The 24152-nt window shown below is 39.7% G+C and overlaps 1 protein-coding gene across 1 annotated transcript in view; it reads left to right on the top strand.

Moving 5' to 3' along the window:
- Positions 1-5813: 5813 nt before the first annotated feature.
- KCND2 (potassium channel, voltage gated Shal related subfamily D, member 2) overlaps positions 5814-24152 on the top strand; it is a 29554-nt gene continuing 11215 nt past the window's right edge. The window contains exons 1-3 of the mRNA XM_005885491.2: positions 5814-5881; positions 13072-13234; positions 23426-23521. Coding sequence (XP_005885553.1) covers positions 5814-5881; positions 13072-13234; positions 23426-23521 — 327 coding nt within the window. The remainder of the gene's footprint in view (positions 5882-13071; positions 13235-23425; positions 23522-24152) is intronic.

The raw sequence follows: 24152 nt of genomic DNA on the forward strand, positions 1-24152 counted from the left end.
CTTTATTGTTGAAAATATTATATATATCCCCTTTTCCCCCCATTTCCCTCTCCCACCCCTCCCCAAACCTTCACCACCCACTGTCTGTGTCCTTGGGTTATGCATATATGCATATGAGTTCATTGGTTGATCTCTTCCCCCCCTCCACCCTCCCCTGCCTTCCCTCTGAGGTTTGACAGTCTGTTTGATGTTTCCATGTCTTTGGGTCTATTTTTGTTCAGCAGTTTAATTAAATCTTAATACCACTCAATGTGATGGCATTAGGATGTGGGGCCTTTGGGAGGCGATTAGATTATGAGAGTGGAGTCCTCATGGGATTACTGCCCCAGAGAGCTGCCTCCCTCTGCCGCCATGTGAGGACACAGTGAGAAGACAGCTACCTATGAACTAGGAAGTGGGCTCTTACCAGATAAAACACCTATCAGCACCTTGACCTTGGACTTCCCAGCCTCCAGATCTGCAGAAGGGATACAACTTGTGTTTGTAGCAGCACCATCTCAGTCAGACACAGCTGCTGCCAAAACAGAGCCTAATTCCCTGCCCCATATGAGGGTTGTCTTAGCTCCAGTACAGTTAGATTTTTGTGCATACTCTTCCATAAAACGTAAGGTGTAGACAATAGGCAGCAAAATTACCAGGCCTTCCTGGGCACAACTAGAAACAAGGGACATGTCAGGTCATTACTGGATAATCCATAAGTAATTTTAAAAGTACAATCCACAATAAGTACAGAAATTCTTAAGACATTTTAAAGATTCCATGAGGCCTGCAGTAGCTAAAATCAGGTGTAAAAGAAATGAAAACTTTCACCATAAACATCTCCTCTTCCTGCCTTTATGCTGCCTTACTGCATCCTCTTCTAAGACTGGCGCTGCAGGCATAACCCTAGGGATCAACCCCCCTCCTTCTTCCACGGCCAAGGCACCTAGGAGTCTTTGAATGGATTATAAGCAATGAATTTTGGTGGTATCAGCAAATGGAATAGGTGGCTGGTTATAAGAAGACCTGCTAAGGAGCATGACAGTCAAAATGCATTGGATTTGGCTCCTTAGGTGACAGCAGCAGCGACTTGGAACCTTGCACAGTGGGAAGCTTCCTCCAACAGAGTTACCTTTCAAAGGACAGGAAGAGATGGGAGCAACCGCAGCAGGCAACTGAAGAAAGCTCACAGTGTGAGAGCAGCTGACAATGTGGAAAATGAAACCCTTTGGATGCAAGACCAAAACACACATCCTTTGGAGCTGGTGCCATCAACCCACAGCCAAATTGCCCTGGCATTCACTGGGACCTTGATTTACATGATGGATTGACTCTATTCTGGTGGAAGACAAGCATACCTCCTCCAATACACTCTCAGGGCATAACCGGAAGGGACCTTGTTGAGAACAATAGATAAAAATCAATGGCATTTTCAGAAAATTGCTATGCTCACTATCTAAGATTAGCATCACCTGAGAGATGCTAGGAGAGGTATGGAGAGATCCAGGATAATATGTGAGAGTCAAAGGACCAGCAGTCATATGCATCCAAATTGTTTGGCATTTAAGGATTGCGAAGTCTGTCAAATGTGGGGGATTTGTATTTTGAAATTCTGGCCGGATACATATTGGTTAAGCGTGTGACAATGAAAAATAGGTAGAAACTGGAAAAGTGTCACGTCTCTCAGCTTCTCTGTTCATTTAAAATCATGTCGGTTAAAAAATGATCCCTCTGGGTATAAAAAGTAAGATTAATTGACTGTAGAACTAGGTTATTCTGGGCATATCATCTAAGTATCTGCAGAGGAATTGAGACAAACTGAGGAGATGAGATGGTGCTGGGCCTGAGAGGAAAAGGAAAGCTGGTGAAGAGAAAGAGCAGTCTGTGTGTATTGCCCTCCACTCTCTCCCACATTTATTGTTTACCATCAAACCTCTCCCTGAAGGATTTACTTAAGCAATAACCAGTTATTGAGTTTCAACTATTTGCTCAGCAATGAACTTGGGTTTATAATGATGACATGATCCTTGACCTCCTGGGACTCATAGTTTCATGGGAGAAAATAGAACTGTAAAAACCCAATTGTAGTCTATTAGGTGCAAGCAGCATTGGAGGCATTGAAGAGGGAGAATGTTACTTTTATTGGCTGGAGATAACATAGTCAAGAAGTTCTTCAAATAAGGACTGATGCTTGAGCTTTATCCATGTAAATTAGTTCACCCAAAGGACTCACACAAAGGGGAATGTTCTACTAAGAACAGTATATGTAAATAGAAAGTTATTCGTTCCAATTGGAACACAGAGGATGTGTGGGTGGGCCGTGGAGGATGGGGTGGCAGAGTCCTGAGGGGCTGTGTGTGCCATGCTAAGGAGCCGGAGCTTTTTCCTGCAGGTGATGGAGAGACAATGAAGGCTTTCATGTGGGAGACTGACATGATCAGACTCTACGATATGTGAGAGTGAAAGGATAGCTCCAGGCAACAAAAACTAGGAACCAAATGCAAGTTAAAATATTTCCGGTGGTCCCACAGCTGGGAAAGCCAGCCCTTCACGTTTTTGTTTTTGAATGTGTGCCTCACAATGATCAATGTACAATTGTTTTCATAACTATTTTAATGAAGAATAAAGTAAGTGTTAGAAATGTAAGCTCTGAAAAGCATACTTTAAAAGTATTTTTAAAAGAGGCTGTAGAGACTTTTACTGATAGTATTTATTCAGGTAAAAAAACATTTTTATTAGGATTCTAGGTTATAAATGTGTGTCTCATGTATTATCTTTAAAGCCTCATTTGAAGCTTTTAAAAGCAAGAGAAAATATAGGAAACAGAAAAGAACTTGTTTTTGGAAAAGACACAAGCTAGGGGAACACAGTACACCCTACTGAAATCTTATATTGAGCTTGAAGCATAAATGTGAGAAGATGTACTAAAAACATCTCATTAGCCTTTTCCTTGATTTTCCCCCTTTCTATACACAAACCAAATCTTTTAATTTCCCCTAATTTCCACAGTAAGGGCTTGGGTAGAGGGCTTCATGTTTGAAATTATGCTTCAGTTATATCTCACATTATAGAAATTCACTTATCCTTCTAAAAGAAATAGAATTATGCTTTCAGAATTATTTGACATCTTTTTGGAAACACCGTGATCATAGATAATCTATAAAATGGTGAGGTTTGGTCCTATTCAACTATTTCTAGAGGAATAAAATGCCCAAAATAGATCCTAAATATTGACTGTATACAGGCAAAGATAAGGAATCAGTACGGGTACTTTCCTGAAAATACTCTCTTAGCTTGTGAAAACCGAGAAGGATCCTGGTTTGTTTTTAAACTTTAATTTAGGTTTTTACGCCCCCTAGTGGCTATTTGGTTCTTCTGTGGCTGTAAAATAATGACGTTTTCACAGACATCTCCTTTGTATGTTCAAACTGACTATATCGACAATATATGACATTGATGTCCCCCCTAAATATTCAAACCACACAACTTTTGATAATTTAATGAAAGCTCTCAAAACTGTCAGGAAAATGCCTATGAAATCATAACTATCATAGAGTCCCCTGAATCCATCTGAATTTTATCCATGAATTCCTTAAGAGTCCATGGACCATTGGCTAAGACTACTAATTAAGGTGTGGGATCCTATAGCTGCCCCTTTCATTTAGTCAATGCTAAGATTGCTAACGTTCTGAACAAATGAAAAAGGAAAAAATATAATTTTAAGTAGGAGCTCAGAATTTGGCTTAGATTTAAAGAAACAAGAAAGAACATAAAATTCTTCAAAAAACTATATGTACAATACAATCCCCCCAAAAATTGCAAGCCTTCAACACAGGTAAGATAGAATAGTGGTTGATCCTACAGGCAAGAGAGTTGGAGACAAAATCAGGGGAGTTTTTAGAAAAACATTAATTTTAAAATGTCAAATAGGAATCTATGCTAGAAGTAAGACCAGGGCCCCTCTGGCAAACAAGTTCTGTACCACAAGCAGGTGTAATACAGCAACACTCCAAAAAAAAAAGTCATTTGCTATTTGCAAACATTGCAGCCGCTATAAAAATTATCCATCAAACGATGATCTTTCTAGAATACCAAGTGGCTGGCAGGAAATCCATGAATAACATAGCTAGTGAGACCCTCAGGGGTAGAATTATTAATTGAGAAGTGATCCAGCTTATAGGTCAGAAGAAATTATTTCTCAGACCTCTGTGACTACCAGTCAGTTCCAGGAGAAAAAATTCCAACACAACATCGGTAATTACAATACACATACGAACACAATCAGCTAATAGCTTTCTTTCATCAGGATATTATTGTACATATTACTTTTATCCAATTTTTTTAAGGATACTGTCTTGGTCTGTTTGGGCTGCTATAACAAAATACCACAGACTTGGTAGTTGATCAACAGCAGTTTATTAACAGTTCTGGAGGTGAGCGCTCCCTTCCTGGTTCATAGACTGCCTTTTTCGCTGTGTCCTGAGATGGTGGAGGGGCTAGGGATCTGCAGGATCTTTTTATAAGAACACTAATCCCATTGAAGAGAGCTCTGTTCTCATTACCTAATCGCCACCCAAAGGCCCCACCTCCTAATATCATCACATTGAATATTAAGATTTCAACATATGAATTTGGGAGAGACACATTCAGACATATCATAGCAGATACCTATTTTTCAAACATACCCTCAAATACTGGTCCATGTCTCATATGGAGTTGTTGAGTGTTGCTTTTTTTAAAAAAGAGTAAACTAATGTAGTTGTTGAAATATATACAGTATTTGCTGAACCAGCACCTGCCCTATACAATGTACAAGATGCTCCTAGACTTCTGTGCAGCTGTGCAGGGTCTAGTCACTCTACTCCTTACACAAAGGATTTTAAGACTTTGTCATTGTAAAAAGAAACAGGGAGAGTGAGAGATTGAGTTACAGCTTATTTTTGAATCAGCATTTCCTTCCTACTATTGAAGATCTTGTCTATTTTCCTGATTGTTTATAAAATACATGCTTTTTGTTTTCTCTATCATGCCTCTGAGTTACAGCTTATTTTCGAATCAGCATTTCCTTCCTGCTATTGAAGATCTTGTCTATTTTCCTTGTCTATGTATTATAAAATACATGCTTTTTGTTTTCTCTATCATGCCTCTGGGAAATAGTTTCACAGGTAGAAAGTCATGACTAAACTGGGGAGGTTTGCCTTATGTAACATTTCTACTCTATCAAATGAGCCTATATTTATACTCTTCAAAAAGAAGAGAAGAAAAATAGAGACTATGAATAGGACCAGGAAGCCAGCAATATTGTGTTTGAACTTTATGTAAGAAACTTCATGGAAATAGTTCTCCATTTGAGATCTAAAGACAACCACTCTCTAGATATATGATTTCTGGAGAAATGACAAAAAGGGAAAACTTGACTGAATATTAATAAAACTTGGTTTATAATGTACACATCTTTCAACCTATTTTGATATTACTTTATAAACTGGGAAGATGGGTGGATGAATTGATAGTTAGATAAATAAATTCATTCTACTTATTTGAATTAATCACATTTACCCATTTTTGTGGCACCAAGTGCATGCTAGAATTTAAGAATTTTACATGAAACTTTGGATAATATTTCAGATTAAAATAGTCAAAAACTAACAATTGACTCTCTTCTGAAGAATTGGTCCTCCCCTCAATATGATCTTTAACATATGGTAACAGATTGTAATTGTAGCCAAGTATTTGGGGGCAGTGTGTACAAATTTTGACTTAATGGTTTTATGTGAATGACACCACCATATTGTACCATTTAACTGATGTGAGGAGGAAAGGGAGCAGCAAACATGAGGTTTGACAGATCTTCAGGGTGCAAAAGGATCAGAAAGAGGCTGGAGTTGCTTCAGATGGTGATGTAAGAGAAAGAGGGAAAAGGTAGAAGAAGCAGAGGAAGGCAGAAGAAGTACGGGGAAAGCTTCCCTTCAATAAGCAAAGCTCAAGCCTGCTCATTTTTATTGTGTACAACTTGTTGGCAGTTATTCTTTTATATTATGCTGTTCTCTCTCCTTATTTGACCTTAGAAGATCCTGTAGTCTCTGAATCCATTTTATTTAAGTATTTTTAAATGTGTCTATGAAAACAAACTATATATCTTATCTAATAAAGAAGGAATATGCAAATTGAGCATCAAGCCATAATGGTCAAGATGGCTGCACCCACAGCAGAGGCTGAGTTCCCGTAAGGAGCCTTAATGAGCAAACAGCAGGGACCTGAGGCTGTGTGGCGCTGGGCCCAGGCAGGGAACCTGAGGTTGTGCCCCCCGGCCTGGTGGGGCTTGACAGGGGACCTCAGGCTGCACCCCCTGCCCCAACGCCGGGCTATGGGACCTGAGGCCATGCCCCTTGCCATGCGGTGCTTGATGGGGAACCTCAAGGCACACACCCTGCCCTAGACTGGGCTGGGGGACCTGAGGCTGTGCCCCCTGCCTGGCATGGCTTGATGGGGGACCTCAGGCCACACCCCCTGGCCTAGGCCAGGGGACCTCGAAGAGCACCTCCTAGCCCAGGCCGGGGGACCTCAGGCCGTGCCCCCAGCCCCGGCACCAGGCTAGGCAACCTGAGGCTGCACCCCCCACCTGGCGGGGCTTGACGGGAACCTGAGGTTGTGCCCCCCCACCTGGTAGGGCTTGACAGGGGACCTCAGGCCACGCCCCCTGCCCCAACGCCAAGCTATGGGACCTGAGGCCATGCCCCTTGCCATGTGGTGCTTGATGGGGAACCTCAAGGCACACCCCCCGCCCCAGACTGGGCCGGGGGACCTGAGGCTGTGCCCCCTGCCTGGCATGGCTTGATGGGGAACCTCAGGCCACACCTCGAAGAGGACCTCCTAGCCCAGGCTGGGGGACCTCAGGCCATGCCCCCCACCCAGGCGCCAGGCTAGGCGACCTGATGCTGCGCCCCCCCACCTGGCAGGGCTTGACGGGAGTGAGTCCGGCCGGGTCTGGATCTAGCCCAATGAGGATGGGGCCGGCTGGGTCTGGGTCTCGTGTAATTTCAAGGCACACATGGGTGGGCAGGGACTTGACTCTGGTTCCTGTAGTGCGCCCCAGACTCTGACAGGAGGAAGATTTTCATATACATTTTACTAATTTTCTTTCATCTCTGACACTTCTATTATAGAGAAAGGGCAAATAGCAATATTAAAATATTTCCTCTAATTAATTCCCTTTTAATGTGCACAAATTCGTGCACTGGGTCACTAGTATATATATAATTTCAGTGTAACTCTTTGGCAAATGGGTTTTTGAAGACTAGAAACATAATATTAAAGTCTGATAAAACAAAACAACAGGAAGGACAGAATGTATAATATTGCTGGGCTTAGCATAAATTTAAGAATAAGAAGTCAGGAAAAATGCAGTGTGTTTTCATATGGAACAAAGAATAAAATACCAATCAGTACACAAGTTGCCTATGATACAAATAATCATTAAAAGATGACAGTATTATAGGCAATATTTAATTAAATGATCAGTTAACCAAAATAAGTGTCACTTCTCATGATAAAGCTTTCTATTCTACGTCTTTCCTCCACTGAGTTTCAGAGATATGACACCTTCCATCAAGGCTATTTTGCTTCTTACTAAGAGTTTGAATACCAGTTAAACGACCCCTGTTAAACAAAAGAAAACAGCTGGTTTTGACAGAGAGATAGATATTCCCTGTCCCGCCAAAATAAGTGTTACTTCTCATGATAAAGCTTTCTATTCTACGTCTTTACTCCACTGAGTTTCAGAGATATGACACCTGAGGTATACAAGGCTATTTTGCTTCTTACTAAGAGTTTGAATACCAGTTAAACGGCCCCTGTTAAACAAAAGAAAACAGCTGGTTTTGCCAGAGAGATAGATATTCCCTGTCCCAAGCAGATTCTGTGCCCAATGACATCTTCATGGATAAAAATTACCTGCTTTCATTTCTCAAAGTCATTTCTAAAGACCTAACGACGAAGAAAGACAAAACGGATGCTGTAAGAACAGATGCAAATCACACCGTGTACTTCTCATTCTTCTCCAACATACTCAGAGTAGTAAAATATACCTAAAACATTACAAGTACTAACAGCAGCCCAATCTTAAAAAGGGGAGGAGAGCAGGCAGAAAACCCAAAAGGCTGATGTATGAAGAACATGGGGATGTGTGGAAAGAGGCAGTGGGTGCTCCTTGGGAATCAGCCCAGGCTCAGGCTGTCATTACGAATAATCACAGGACAGCCTGGACGACCTTAAACAACCTGCCCATTCCCTTTCTTGTGCCCTCTCACCATCGCTCTCTGCCTTGGCCTCATAACTTAGAGACCATCCTAATCCGCTATAACGGGAGAAAGCTCTGGCTTTCTACCTGAGAGCAAAAGAGAGGATGTTCTAACTAAGGAAGCCATTTCTTCTCCCCTCTCCTTCCCACCATAATCATTTTGGCCTTACAACTTAGAGACCATCCTAATCCGCTCTGGCTTTCTACCCAAGAGCAAAAGAGAGGATGTTCTAACTAAGGAGCCATTTCTTCTCCCCTCTCCTTCCCACCATAATCATTGCTGTACCGACCAGGCATCACCAGCTCTCCTCTTGGATTTCTTGATTGTGAAGGAATTTTGGATTACAAAACAAATATGATAGAGGTAAATTAATAAATATAACTGCATTTGGTGCAGATTCGCTTAGCTTTATGCTATCAAACCTCCCTTAAGTATCTGTTACCTCTTTTTCCTTATAGAACCTGCTAGGATATGGATGTCCTGCCTTTCAGCAGACTGGTTCATATCTTTACTTTCTACCATTTCATCCCAAAACAGACAAGATATTTCATCATACCTATTTCCCCCCTCTGGATAACAGGTGCACTTTCTGCTTTGTTTATCTACATTATAGTTTCTGTTTACATTCAAGGAGGATCTGCAGTGATTTTTTTTTTCTCTGCTTGAATCCCAGGCACCTCATCAAACATTGTTTTCCCGGGGAAACCTGCTGTATCAGTTGACCCCGAATCCCGTTGATCAAGTCCTTCATAATCTGTTTTCTCCCTTTGGTTAGCTGCAGCCCTTCTGAGTGCATGAACCTCCACTCTCTACCCCTCCACCATCTGCTACCTGAACTTGCCAGTCTTCTATCTGCTTAATGTCTTACGATGTGCATGGCAGAACCCCCAAATTGGCGGGCTTGACTTCCTGGCACATTGCTGTGTTTTTCCACTTTTCTATTCAGGACCACTAATTGCTGAGATGTGGATGCATACCAAAATAAAAGCAATTCATTGTGTTCTAAATAAATAAAAAGTCTTACTGAGCTTTGGGTCCATACCATATGTGTAGGCTCTTAATTTTAATAAGTACAAGTATGCTGGCCTGACTTACTCTATGACATAGTGAGCCTAGAATACAAAAAAGTAGTAAATAAATACTAATTTTAAAAAATATCTTAGAGAAAGGCAGGAAAGATTATATATGATAGATTCATTTAGCTATTTCAGTTTATTTTATTTTATGTACTTGCATATTTAAAGGTTCATTTTAATTACATAGACTCAATGCTTGTCTTCTTTGACCATAACAAATAGTTGAGTTTCATTTACTTTCCTTTTGAGAAACACTTTCTAAATCCTAATTGGCAGACGTTTAAATGAGGAGAAAAGGCTTTTGAGAAGCTGCTCAGTCTGTGTGCACGTGGGGGTATATGTGAGTTTTGATTTCTCCAGGGCCTACTGCATGATCAGTGTGAAGAGAATGATGTTTATAAAACAGGGCTGGGCACTCAACTTGACTTTGGCAAACATAGAAATTGGCTGCTGTGCACACGGCATTATATAAAAAATTGATCTTCCAATTCTACTGACATATCGCTATAGCAAGAAAGTTTTCAAGCTTTTTTGTCTCATCTTGCAAACTCCTTTAGTTTTCACCATTTCCTCACTACAATAATCAGATTATGGTTTTGCTCTCCCAGGGGACTACAAAAAAGGTGCCATGTCTTATATGGACACAGCCTTCCAGTTCTCAGGTTAAGATTACTTTTTACAATAAATTAATATTATCATTGTAATGATAATATTACAACCTGTGGGCGTTTTAGGTCTGATGAATTTGCTCAACTACTGATCACCCATAAACACTGACAAGCATGAGTAACTTGACCTTCGACCCAGAGGACCAAAGCCTGGCCTGGGGTCAACCGAAGGCAGCGCTGTTCAGCATGGCCTGCCATTGCTCTCCCCAGCCTTTCCTGGGCCGGTTCCTCAGAACTCCCATCTGCATACTAACACCCCAAAGTGTTCCCACACAAATAACAGTGATGTCCCAGATCCCCCTTCAAGATACAATGTCTCCCCAAATACTCCTAAGACCCTTGGAGTCAGGATTGCAATACCTGAGCTCCTCTGAGCCCTGCTTCTAAGGACTAGACTCTCAGAGCCCCAGAGTGGGCAGGGGTAGTTGGGACCGTATGCTGAGCTGGGAACTTCTGCAGTAACAAGAGCAGGGGCCTCCTTCTTGCCCCCACCGGGAGAAATGAACTCCTAGGAGAACCATGTATGAGTGAGGTAGGGAAAATGTACTTATTCAGCTAATATTTACTAAGAGCCTACTTTGTGCTAGTGAGACACAAATAGAACAGCCCCTGGTTATATTCTAATGTTGGCATGGCAGGTGGGGAGTCAGAAAAGAAATACATTAAAAAATTAGAAAATATTATGTGTTAAATACCATGAAGGTAATCAAATGGAAAATGTCAGGAAGAAAATAAGACCACCATGGATAAGGCGGCCGGAAAATAACTTCTCCAACTCAGAACTCATCTGCATACTAACACCCCAAAGTGTTCCCACACAAATAACAGTGATGTCCCAGATCCCCCTTCAAGATACAATGTCTCCCCAAATACTCCTAAGACCCTTGGAGTCAGGATTGCAATACCTGAGCTCCTCTGAGCCCTGCTTCTAAGGACTAGACTCTCAGAGCCCCAGAGTGGGCAGGGGTAGTTGGGACCGTATGCTGAGCTGGGAACTTCTGCAGTAACAAGAGCAGGGGCCTCCTTCTTGCCCCCACCGGGAGAAATGAACTCCTAGGAGAACCATGTATGAGTGAGGTAGGGAAAATGTACTTATTCAGCTAATATTTACTAAGAGCCTACTTTGTGCTAGTGAGACACAAATAGAACAGCCCCTGGTTATATTCTAATGTTGGCATGGCAGGTGGGGAGTCAGAAAAGAAATACATTAAAAAATTAGAAAATATTATGTGTTAAATACCATGAAGGTAATCAAATGGAAAATGTCAGGAAGAAAATAAGACCACCATGGATAAGGCGGCCGGAAAATAACTTCTCCAATGGAGAGACCTTTCAGGCCCAAACTAAGCTATGACGATCTGGAGCCTGCATATGTGACAGAAAGCCAGATGGCCAGTGTGGACGGAGGGCAGCGAGCTTGGTGGAGGGTGGTGTGCAATATAGGCAGGAACGAAACGACATAGATCCCTCAGAGAAAAAAGAGAGGTGTACGGATTTATTTTCATTTCAAATCTATTAGAAGGTGAAGCAAAGTAGCCACAGTCCAATCTCCATGTTTAAAACCATTCATTCTGGCTGCTATGTTGGCATGAATTGTAAAGGGTTAAATGTGGAAAAGACGCTATCTCCATGGCTCAGGCAATCGATGATGGCTTGGTTTACTGTGGGAAATAGAGGCTGAGGAGAGAGAACCAAATAGGACATAATTTGGTTTGGGCAGAGACAAGACCAGCTGAGAAATGAGGTGAGGGGACTGAGGATTGGGTGGCTGTTTCCATTTTGATATAGGTAATTGGATGGTTTGCAGCTCCATGGAATTAGAGGTGATAGACTGTGTGGGAGGAGCCAGACCAAAGCCTGGCCTGGGTCACCGAAGGCAGTGCTGTTCAGCATCGCCTGCCATCGCTCTCCCCAGCCTTTCCTGGGCCGGTTCCTCAGAACTCCCATCTGCATACTAACACCCCAAAGTGTTCCCACACAAATAACAGTGATGTCCCAGATCCCCCTTCAAGATACAATGTCTCCCCAAATACTCCCAAGACCCTTGGAGTCAGGATTGCAATACCTGACTTTGAGGGGAGCAGGGGAAGCTAGAAAAATGAAAGTTCCTTTTTGGTTAATTTGAGTCTTGATTGGCTCTTAAACATCCAGAGGTAGGGATTTTCAGACCAGACCACTGAAAATATGAGCCTGATTTTCAAGATAAACATCAGGACTGTCCATGTAAATTAGAATATCATCAGCATATAGATAGTAGTTTTAAGCCAGGAGACTGGATAAAATCACACCAAAAAAATGGTTTATATGGAGAAGATAAGACTCAAGTTTGAGACCTAAATTAGCCCAAGATTTAGAAAACAGTTAAAGGGAAAGGAGTCAGAGAAGATAGAGAAACAGCCAATGAGGTAAAAGCACCATGAAGGGAATTTTCTGATACTGAAGCCAACAAAACGTGTTTCAAGGGGAGAGAATTCAACTAAACAAATACAAATGAGAGATTGAGTAAGATTATCATGTTGAAATGGTCATTGGATTTCACAAGTTGAAGGTTAATGGGACCTTGGAAAGTTTATTTTTAAGTGATTATGCCTGATGAAAGGAATGGGCTGTACCACTTTTTCTATTTAAATTTTATAACCAATCCAACGCTGAAAAAAATTAAGTGAAAAAGTGTGTTATCTAGCCTATAAAATTTAGCATATAAGTATTTATGATTAAATAAATGTAAACTATGCCATATTATAGGAAGAACAAATTGAAGAGCTATCATTAAATCACCTGGCTTAAAATGTTTTCCAAACAAAGAGGTTTCTAACCATTAGAATTAATTTCTGAAATGTTAAAAGATACTTTTTTTATACTCACATGTTTTTAATTTCTAAAACATGTTTACTAAAGTCTTAAGCCATGTATATCGTAGTCATGAATTAGAGATAGATTGCTCCAAAAAAATCATTTGGCTTAAAGCAAAAAGATATTTTTATCAGGTGGAAATAACTTTCTGTGACTTAAAACTATATACATATATATTTTTTCTTTCTAACCCAGGTATGGTGACATGGTACCAAAAACCATAGCAGGGAAGATTTTTGGATCCATCTGCTCGTTGAGTGGGGTCTTGGTCATTGCTCTACCCGTTCCAGTGATTGTATCCAACTTCAGTCGGATCTACCACCAAAATCAACGCGCAGACAAAAGGAGGGCACAAAAGGTGTGTATTCAGCCCTGTGTAACCATGATTTAGCATCGTCCGCTTCTCATAATGAGCTTTAAAAACCTTCACTGGCTACTCAGTGTTCCAGATTTGGTCGATAGTTGCATCAGTCAGCACAGACTGGTTATACTACAGCAAAAGGACCTTAATATCTCAGTGGCTTAACACAACAAGCAATATTTCTCAATCATGCTACAAGTCCATTACCGGTCCAGTGATGGAAACTCTATCTTGACAGTGTACTTCTGCAATCACTTATGCAGAAGTAATTTCTGAATCACACACTGACTTTTAAAGCCTCCTACTGGAAATGGGCCAGGTCACTTCCATCTCTATTGCATTAGCCAAAGCAATTCACATAGCCATGTGTAACTTCAAAGTGGACAGGGAAATTCAATCCCACTGTGCAACTAGAGGCAGACAGAAAGAAATATGTAGCGAACAATACTGACAGTAGCAAAATCAAAGATAGATAGATTCTTGGCAATTTTATTAGAATCAGATTTCTAGATCTGATTCACCCAGTCTCTGTCCATCAGGGTTTAAGCTGGTGCCCGTAGACAAGGGCTAGTAAAGGGCACCAAAATGTGTCTTGGTTATTTTACAAAATTGACACAGGAGGAAGGAGAAATCTGATCACTTGTAGCTAAGTTCTATTCCTGGCCCAACCGTTTACTGTTTCTCTGGACTTCGCACCAGTTAATTAATCCCTCTCAGAGTAAGCAGGGTGCATGCTCATCTGAAAAATGAGGAAAACAATGCCTACCTCACACTAAGGCCAAGGTAGGTATTGTTTATAGATTTATAAACATGTATATGCAAATGTTTATAAATATATATAAGCTTTTCATAATGTTAACAATTTAAACATTTACTAATGACTTACTATGTGCCAGATATTGGTTTAATGTTTTTCAAAAAATAATTCTTAAAATCTTACAAGTATAGGCATTAGTTATAAAAATAGTTTGTGGAATAAATTGAGAAATTCTGAGGTCACATGCCTAATAAATTGGAGAACTGTCATTCCATTCAATTCAATGCAAGTCAATCTGGCTCCCACATTCATTAGACACAATGGTAGACTGCCTCTCAGAAGAACTGACTAAATGTTAGTACACTTCCCTTACCCATTCTTTGTCAAAATAGTCACCTTCAGAGCTAGGGCCCTTTTTGCTTAGAACTAATTTTGGAAATTTTTTTTGTAATTTTCTCAGAACTACAGTGCTAGATTTTCAGTATTCTTCACTTTTTTTAATAACCAAAAAAACATGTATAACCATGACCAACCTGGGTACTGTGGTATAACCATAAAATATCGTGAGAAATTTTTGTGCACCAGTTCATAATTGGATGTGTAGGTAATTCCAGAACAGGATTTTAAACATGCTTTTGAACAATGTCAGTCTCTTTGGTAAGTGTAAAATCTTATAAAGTAACTCTTTGGAAAGTTCAAGTTAATCAGTACAATCACATAGCATATTGTTCAGAGAACTTGTTCATGTCCATTGTCAGAAATCCTCTTCCTCTACAACAGAATCGCTCTTTAAGCTTGAGAGTTTCTTGCTTTACAGAATTCTCCTCCCCCTTTCACAAGTATCTAACCTTTAACTAATTATTGTAGAGAATAATAATAAAAGTTGTTCAGTTACCATGAATATATAGAACTGATAATCCAGTACACAGGGTGGGTTTTTAAAAAAAGGCCCCCTCTGGACAATTAGAGTCTCACACAGGGCACAATTTTGGCTACAGGAGATGGAGGGATTTCCACCAGGAACTATGTACCTCAGCCCTGGTTCTGGCCACACTTTAAAAATTTTCTACTGGGCACACAGGGATAGTGCTTACAATACAGAAATATTACAAAATCTTAGCTCCCCAGTACCCATCAATCTCCATTCTGGGAATTCCTTCTTTAATATAATAACTAACTATGAATATTTTTTTCATTGTCATAAAAGGCTACCTATATGAAAACTGTAGGAACTACAAATCTGACTTTCAAATAAACCAATTTCAAAATACATGTACTTTTTTCAAACTTGGATATCTGTAACAAGCAAATCAACAAAGAAGAATCTTATAATATTTTAGAAGCCTTTTAGCCTATAGAAATTTAAAATGCAAAAATGTTTAAATGTGATGTAAATAAGTGCACCAAATTGAAAAGCATGTTTTATGAATGCTTTTTGCTATCTTTAAAATATCTTCTATATTCTCCATGTCTGCCAGAAAGCAATAAATTTTGCATATCATAACTACTAGAAAAATTGGCTATCGAAAGCCAAGTATGATAACCTGGTGTAAATAGTCTGTAATCAGTAAACTAAACATAGTTCTCTAAGAAAGAGCAGTGGATATGGAACTAAATAAGTTGTGAAGGGATACTTCCTGTTTTCCTTCCCAGGAAAAAAACAAACAGAATAGTCACTAGGCTAAGATATTTTAGATTCTTCTGGAACTAGATGATTTGACAAATACCATAGGTATGCAAAAATAGTCATCTAATTCAGCCAAGCAAGGAGTCCAGTCCATTCAATAAAAAATCAGTCAAGTGGAATAATAAGTAATATTATAAAATGGTTTTTTAGACCAGATTTTGTGATGTTTGGTCCCATTGCCAACTCCAAGCTCAAGAAAAAAAACATGAAATATACACAATATGCATTTGAGAACATCCCTGTTATGCCCAGATTTCAGGATCCCCAAGAACCCACATCAGGGAGCCAGTCCGATGCAATAGCATAAGAGTCTTTATTCGAGCTAGCTCGGCTCCCCCACCTTGCCGACGCAGCGACAGGAAGCAGAGAGAGAGAGAACTCTGTGTGGAGAGGGGTTTTATAGGGGGTTGGAGTAAGGGGAGGAGAAAGGGCTGTGGCCTTGCCGATTGGCCAGGCGCAAGTCGGTGTCTTGTTCCTGGGTGTGGCTAGCAGAGGCTTAGACTTCCGGGAAGAAGCTCCTTGCCAAGCACATGGCCAAGGTAAGATAGAGCACTTACCCTGGGGCAAGATGGAGGGCGTAGCCCTCGCTCTTTCAATCCCCACCATCACTCAAGAATACTTTCTCTCTTCTAGGTTCTTCCCACTAGCAAGTACGCTTTTTGCTTTCACTACCTGTTCCCACCTTTTAAAGAGAATGCATAATTTACCCCATTTCTATCAGCCCTTGTTATTCTTAATGAAACACTGACATGTGAGTGAAAACAGGTATCAACTGTAACATTTCTCCCCTACCCTCGTTGTTAATTATACTTTAAGATATTTATTTATTCGCTCCATTATTCAATAAAAATTTATTGGATAGAATATGTTAGCCAAGGTGAAGTGAAGTTGATACAATGACAGGTGGTAGGGTTGATATTTTGAAGCAAAGAGCTTATCCTGTTTTAAATTCAAATCACATCACTTAATCATCTGCATACTTACAAGGCTAACTGGTGAGTAATTGTCATGCATAATAGTAATTATAATTTAATAATGATAATAGCAACAACAACAATCCCCTCTAGAGTTTCTAGTATGCTCCAGGTTCTTTATACATGTTATTTGTAATTTCACAATTAATTTTCAAAGGAAGTGTTATTATTTCTATTTTATAGATGACTTGCTCATGCTCACACACCTATTGATTAACATCTAAAACAAGAATCTTCTGACATTATTAGAACTGTGAATCTTTAGGGATTTCCTATAGATAATTCTAAATACAGTGAGAAGCTTGAAATCAATGAGCCATTTGATGTACCGACAATGTGCAATGTAAGTGAATTATTTTTACTTTTTACATGAAGATGTTGACTTTCACACACACAAAAAATATGCTATCAATATTCAGTATGCCATTTATCACATTCTACTATGGTGGTTCTCAAACTTTAGATTCATTGGAATCATACAAAGCGTTTGTTAAAATACAAATTGCTGGACTCTACCCCCAATGCATCTGATTTAGTAGTTTTGGAGGACAGCCTGAAAATTTGCATTTCCAACAAGTTCCCAGGTGATGCTGATACTGCTGATCTGGGGACCACACTTTGAGACCCATTGCCTACACATTCAGCAATGTCCAAATTAAATAAAAATATATAATTTTCTAGAATATTTAAAAGGCAAGAAATAACTCTTTGCTGGAATATGAAAATGATCACTTTTAAATTTTCCACTATTAATAAAAATCCCTAGTCCTTACCTCAAATCTCTGCAGATAACCTAATTTTATTATTTTTTTCTTATGTCTTGTTTTGTGCAGTTTAATAATTTATTATCAACACATGTAAGAATCTATAGATTATATACTTCTCAATATTCACTCTACATTTAATTCTTATCAAGTTACTTACCTCTTTTCTTAATTCCCCATTCCATCCCAACACTACTTAATGTAGCCACCTGGTAAACTGATACTCAGGGTTCAAGACTTAATTCAACTATCACCCATTCTATGAAGATTTTTCTGAATGGTATGGACATCATTAGTTGCTTCTTCACTTCTCCTACAATATATGCACACTCTATTATCATGTATTACACCCTATTCTCACTCTTCTCCATTGTACTGAGTGCACTGCCCAACATCAAATAGGTACTTAATATTTGCGTAATGACTGAAAGAATGAACAGTGAAGTCTTGTTCGCCTTGACACGTCCTCCATTCCTACAGTCGGGTGGACATTACTAGGACCAATTAAAAATCATATTGGGAAGCACAAGTTTGTCTCTGATAACTGCCTACATCCTGTTTCAGTTCTACCCTCTTCCTACACCCAGTCCTTTTGTTGCTCTCTCCTTCCACTGACCTTTCCTCTGAGCCTTCCAGTGTCCCTTCTACTGACCTAAATCCCAGCCCAGCCTCCCATCTCCAGGATTAACAAGCCTCAGAGTTGGGAACCTGCCCTTTCTCCCACTGACTTACTTCCTCTTTCTTTTATTATTATTTGGCACTAACTTTTCTCATTTCTAGGGGAGTGATTTTCCTTAACAAATGGGAAGATTCCGTAAACTCCTTAAATTAAATTTTTAAAAGCTCATAAAGCTTAATATGCTATCTCCACATGAGGCATGTTACTAAACCTTAATATGTTATCTCCATATGAGGCATTTCACTAAATCTTAAATGAAAGCTACAAGTATAAGTAAAATTTCCCGGGTAAAAGGTAGAGGAAGTATGTGCTCTCTATTTGAGAAGGAAGTGCCTCAGATTACAAGGGATAAAGCCTTCTCTATCTCACAAGGCTGCCTACGATACCTTTGTATTTCAAAAGTATTGAAAACACTTTGTGATTTGGTAGGAAGAGGGTCTAATATAATGTCTCTCAATGTACATCATACCTCATTTAGAAGACAGATCCCATGTAAGAAAGTCACTGTCTCAAGGGCCTGGGGCTTGTATATCTTTCTATGACTGGCATTCCAGCCACTGCTCCAGAGAATGCGTGGTGAAGTCTACATAATGTCATTTGGTGCAATTGAAAAACAACCAACTTGCCAAAAACCCCTGCACACTAGCCTCTGAATGCGCCACAATGAAGGGTTCCATGTCAAATTAGCTTGAGAAAAATTTCATACTATATCCCCCTCTCTACTTCACAATGAACATCCACAATGTGATCTTTTGCGAGAAATCCAACTTCAAAGAAACCTACTTAACCTCTCAGCATTTCCCAAACTTTCTTTATATACATATATTAATTTATTTCAGAGAGGAAGGGGGAGGGAGAGAGAGATAGAAACATCAATGATCACAGAGAATTATTGATTGACTGCCTCTTGCACACCCCCTTCTGGGGATAAAGCCTGAAACCTGGGCATGTGCGCTTAACCAGAATCAAACCTAGGACCCTTCAGTCTGCAGGTCGACGTTCTATCCACTGAGCCAAACTAGGTAGGGCTCCCACACTTTCTTGATCACAGAACCATTTTGCTTCATTCGGTTGTTGCCTATAACATGTACTAGTTTTATGAAACTAACTTTGAGAAACCCCCAAGTTTAAGGAATTAAGAAAAAAATAAATTTGTGAAAAATTGGAATGCATAGGAAAAATGTGCTTATGAGACAATTTTTTTCCAGCACCATCAATATTTCTCAAGGCAGATTAGGAATTTGAAAATAACTGCAAAGCTATTTTTTATACTGACAATATGAGCCTTATTTTTAATTAAAATTTGGAAGCCTCCTATTTTTTATATAGGCTTAATATTTACTGAAATCTTGCTCTAACGTCCATAATATTTGCTAGTACTTGACCATGCAAAGAAGTTGTATTTCCTACAGGGCTGGGAGCAGCAGGCTAGGAGGAGTACATTTCCTCTTACTAGTGAACAGTACTCTTTTAACCTCCCAATTACTCAGCCAGAGTTGCCAAGATTGTCATAATGAGTGGAACAGAAGTAAAGTGATTTTCTAAAATATCTTTGTAAAAGAATTTCTCTCAATTACCTACTGGAAACAAAGATATAATCACAGGTCATAAAGGGGCTAGCATTCAAGAGACATTTGGTGCCGTGCTCTACAAGAACAATTAAACCAATTAACCCCAAATGAAAGATAATTGGTAATTGAAATTGAGATGGGAGGTGTGTGTTTTTTCTAACACAGCACATGACTTAGCAAAATGGTAATTCTGTCTCTAACATAACTGCTTCTTTTTTCCTAAGCTTTAGAACTACTTCTACTGTAGTGGTTGCCACCATATGTATACTTTCCATGAGAAAGATGTTTCATTTTCCTATGCTGGAGACTATTTTTGGTTAATTTCTATGTCTCCTTTATGAAAGATATAATGTGCCCTAATACTGCTGCTAAATGCAGATAGAATGGCATAGGTAAGACTAGTGACTTTGATAGAGTAACTATGATATATAATTAGTTACAATTAGTAGTTGAAGAAAGAGAGAGGGAGAGAGGAGAAGAAAGTAACGAAGAAAGGAAGGAACAAAGAAAGGAAGAACGCCCTAACTGGTTTGGCTCAGTGGATAGAGCGTCAGCCTGCGGACTGAAGGGTCCCAGGTTCGATTCTGGTCAAGGGCATGTACCTTGGTTTCGGTCACATCCCCAGTAGGGGGTGTGCAGGAGGCAGCTGGTCGATGTTTCTCTCTCATTGATGTTTCTAACACTCTATCCCTCTCCTTTCCTCTCTGTAACAAATCAATAAAATATATATTTAAAAAAAAAGAAAGGAAGAACAAAGAAAGGAAGAAACAAAAAAAGGAAGAAATGAGGGAAGGAAAGGAGGAAGGGACAGAAGGAGGGATGGAGGGAGGAAGGAAGGGAGGGGAAGGGCAAGGAAGAGAAACAAAAAATGGCTTTGACAGTTCCAGGGGACCAGTGAGACTTAGGGACTGAAATTCCAACAATAACCCCTTTCTGAAAATGAAATGCGTATTTAACTTACTTATTTCTGAATTTCTACCATCAATTCTAAGTCATTTCCAGGTGTGCTTGACACTTGCCATTGTTTTATTGAGTTTGGCCTGAAATCCTGGCTGAGCAGCATGGCCTTGAAGTTAAAACATTTCTAACTTCCAACTTCACCGTGTAGTATTGTCTCAGTATTTTAAGTGATGTAAATATTATACCATCAGCAAAGAGAAAAATTTGTCTGTTTTTCCCATCACACATAAGTGTGATCTTTCTGCAAAGTTTTATTTTAACTTGGAATCGGCACACAAGAAGAATAAATTCATGGAGGAAGAGAAAGGGAGTCAAGTTGAAGCCAGATGTTATCTTAATGTTATTTTGAGAGCTTCAGACATCTCAGTGTTACTTCTAAATGCCGTGGTGAAGGGCCATCTTGGTACTACAACTTTGGAAGAAGCTTGGTAACACACACACACACACACACACACACACACACACACACATTTTGGTCCAGGAATACTTCTACTTCTAGAAATTTGTCTTGCAGATAAGCTCAAATAAATGATGCTTCATTCATACAGTGGTATATTATACCTCCATAAGCAAATGAGGTGGATCTACACATGTAGATATGGAAGGAACTCCAAGCTGTATTAAGTGAAAAGAGCTGAGTGTAAAATTGTGAAACGTATTCTCCCAACGTATACACACGTGCATGTACATATACTTGCTTTTATATACCTAGAAAACCTCTAGAAGGCAAGATTCTCTAGAAATATTGTCAGTGGTTGACTCTGAAGCATTGAAGTAATATAGCTCCAGGGTCCAGGGAGACTGACTTGATTTTCCTGCATGTTTGTAGTATTAAAGTTTTATCACATGTATATATTCATTTTCCATTTTTAAAATCTAGATAAATTTTAATTGTTATTAAAAAGAATATTCCAGGGCTAGAAATCAAAGGTGATTTTTGGGGGGTGGGGGTGTAGAAAGGAGAAAAAGGGATTCTTTATAGGATAATTTTACAAAAATGTTTTTAGCCAAGATATCCCAGTTGCTTCCTTACACACACATACTAGATATACATCATATAAGTAGAACGGCCACCAGAAGATTGCTCTCCAGGAAGTGAAAATCAGACTCATTCCATGACAGCTGGAGCAGGTATACAACAGCAGTTCTAAAGGAGAATGCAATCCTGGGAATCTGGCTACACAGTCAGTTTGATCAATAATATCACTTGGGTGATCTCTCTGTCAATGTGAGCAATTCAACTGACCACCCAAAACCCTCTACATTGAAGAACATTCTCTATACATAAATGCTTTTAAAATTAAAAATAATAATGTTAGTCTCTCCAGCAAGGAGCACTATGTTTATTTCAACAGATCTAAAGGTGAAACAGAAATTAGGTGAGCATGTTTTTGTGTGGACCTGTGACACAAAAAATTTAGTGGAAACATTTAGGGAGTTTTCTGAGAAGCCGCCATTGTTCAGCATGGGTTCTATACTGGCCAATTTAGCAAACTGATTGCAAAAAAAAAAAAAAGTTTATATTTGAAGGCACAGATGTTAACTAAATTTTGTTTTGTTTTGTTTTTAAGGGATGGAGGGAGAAAGAAAGGAAAAAAGGCAATTGGTGTCTGAAACTTAATTACTAATTTTTAAAAGGACATTAATTTAAATAAAAAAGAGTTGGCAGCTGGTTTGCTGGGTCTTTATTTCATTAAGTTACTCAGACTGGGATAAGTGAAGTGGGATAAGTGAAACTAGAAGTAATACAGCTAGCTATTTTTTCTCTTAACACTATTGACAGAAACAATAATGAAATAACTTGATCTTACTGTAAAGACTTAATTACAATCTTTAAAATGCATAACCCAGCTCCAAAGTAGTTAATTGATCTTGCCCATATGTTAACTAAAATAAAGTGCTCATATTGTTACCAGACGGCTTCCGCCCTGGGTGCTGGCCCTGGACCTTTCACAGGCCAAGGACCTTTCACAGGTCAAGCAACCTACAGGCTCTTGACTCATTTGGGGAAAATTTCAAGACATGAGTCCAGGTGAAAGTAACAGTAAATTTATTAACATTTGGGACAGGGAGGCAAAGGAAGGACCCCTGGAGATAGGATTGGGGGTAAGATCAGGATGAGCTTCCACAGCCCATTGCTCCCCTGGTACCCTTGTTGGTACCCTTAGAGCTTAGGATAGAAGGAACAAATACACGCCTGAGGAAAGGGGGCATGGATGCGCTCAAAGAAGCATGTGCTGGGATCCTTTGTCCTGAGTTTTACCTATTTTCTATAGACCAGAATTTTAGAGGAGGTCCCAGGGGAGGATCGCAACAGAATATTCATTGGATTTCCGGGCGTGTTGTTTAATATGCTGATGTATTAAAATGAGTGTATAATGGAGTCTGGGGTCATTTTCTAGTTAGTTTTGCCTGTATCTTGGATTAGTCTGGCTCTAATTGGTTTTGTTATCTACTTCCCTGACTGTAGTGATTTAAACCATCTGCTCTTAGGCATCTTTAGTTAGGGAGATAGGGTCTTATGATTTATTGCTGAGCCATTCCGGCCGTTTGTTCAGCCATTTGTGTGTTTGTTCAGCCATTTGTCTCAGTTTCCTCATTCCACTTTCCAGGGAATGTTCCTAGTGTTTCAACCTGCCTCAATCTGATGATAATTTAATTGTCAGTAATTACAAAAAGCTGGCATGTTTTTAAACATACGTATGCTGACATTGGAATTATACAAGAGTATATGCACTGTTTTAAGAAAACAATTCATTGAGTATTAACAAGACATTCATTTTCCTTCTCCTATAGAAAGCCAGACTCGCCAGGATACGGGCAGCCAAAAGCGGAAGTGCAAATGCTTACATGCAAAGTAAACGGAATGGTTTGCTCAGTAATCAACTGCAGGTACCGTCAAGCACCTCTCTGTTTTCAATGCTCAATTTGTTGATGTAATATTGACTTATTTCTACTTAAGCATATAATTTTATTGTGGGTAATAATGAAAATGGCTACCGAAACAACAAACCTGTCATTGGTTCAGTCCATGCCAGAGCTTACTCTAGCTTAGCCTTTGTCCCTGTCCAGCTAGTAGTCTCTATTCCCTGCTTTGCTGCAGCTGGTGCTGCAGTACTGTATCCGGGCTTGCAGTTGGAGCCCAGCTTGGAGCCCTCACTTGGAGCTCGCCTGGCTGATGGGCCTCAGGCAGCTGCTAGCCCACATGGCTGCTATGGAGAGAGAACACGTGAGCACATGAACCCACAAATGTGTGTTACGGGGCGGGGGTTGAGAGAAAGCTTGCCTTTGTTAAGCTTGGATTATATTATCTCAGGCTTGGGAAGGACCAAGTGCTCTTTCAAAACCAATCAATTTCCCAATTCTTTGCCGGCTTGTTTTGGGTCCTCCTCCTAACCAAACCATTTCTTAAATCTTCTGGGGTTCTGTGTTCCTCACCCAACTGGATTATTTTCCCAAGCGAGGCTCTGCCCCTTATGGCCACCATCTTAGTTTTTACTGTGCAAGCCTCATAGTGGAATGA

This window comes from Myotis brandtii, unplaced genomic scaffold (assembly GCF_000412655.1).
Source record: "Myotis brandtii unplaced genomic scaffold, ASM41265v1 scaffold907, whole genome shotgun sequence".
Taxonomy (NCBI): domain Eukaryota; kingdom Metazoa; phylum Chordata; class Mammalia; order Chiroptera; family Vespertilionidae; genus Myotis; species Myotis brandtii.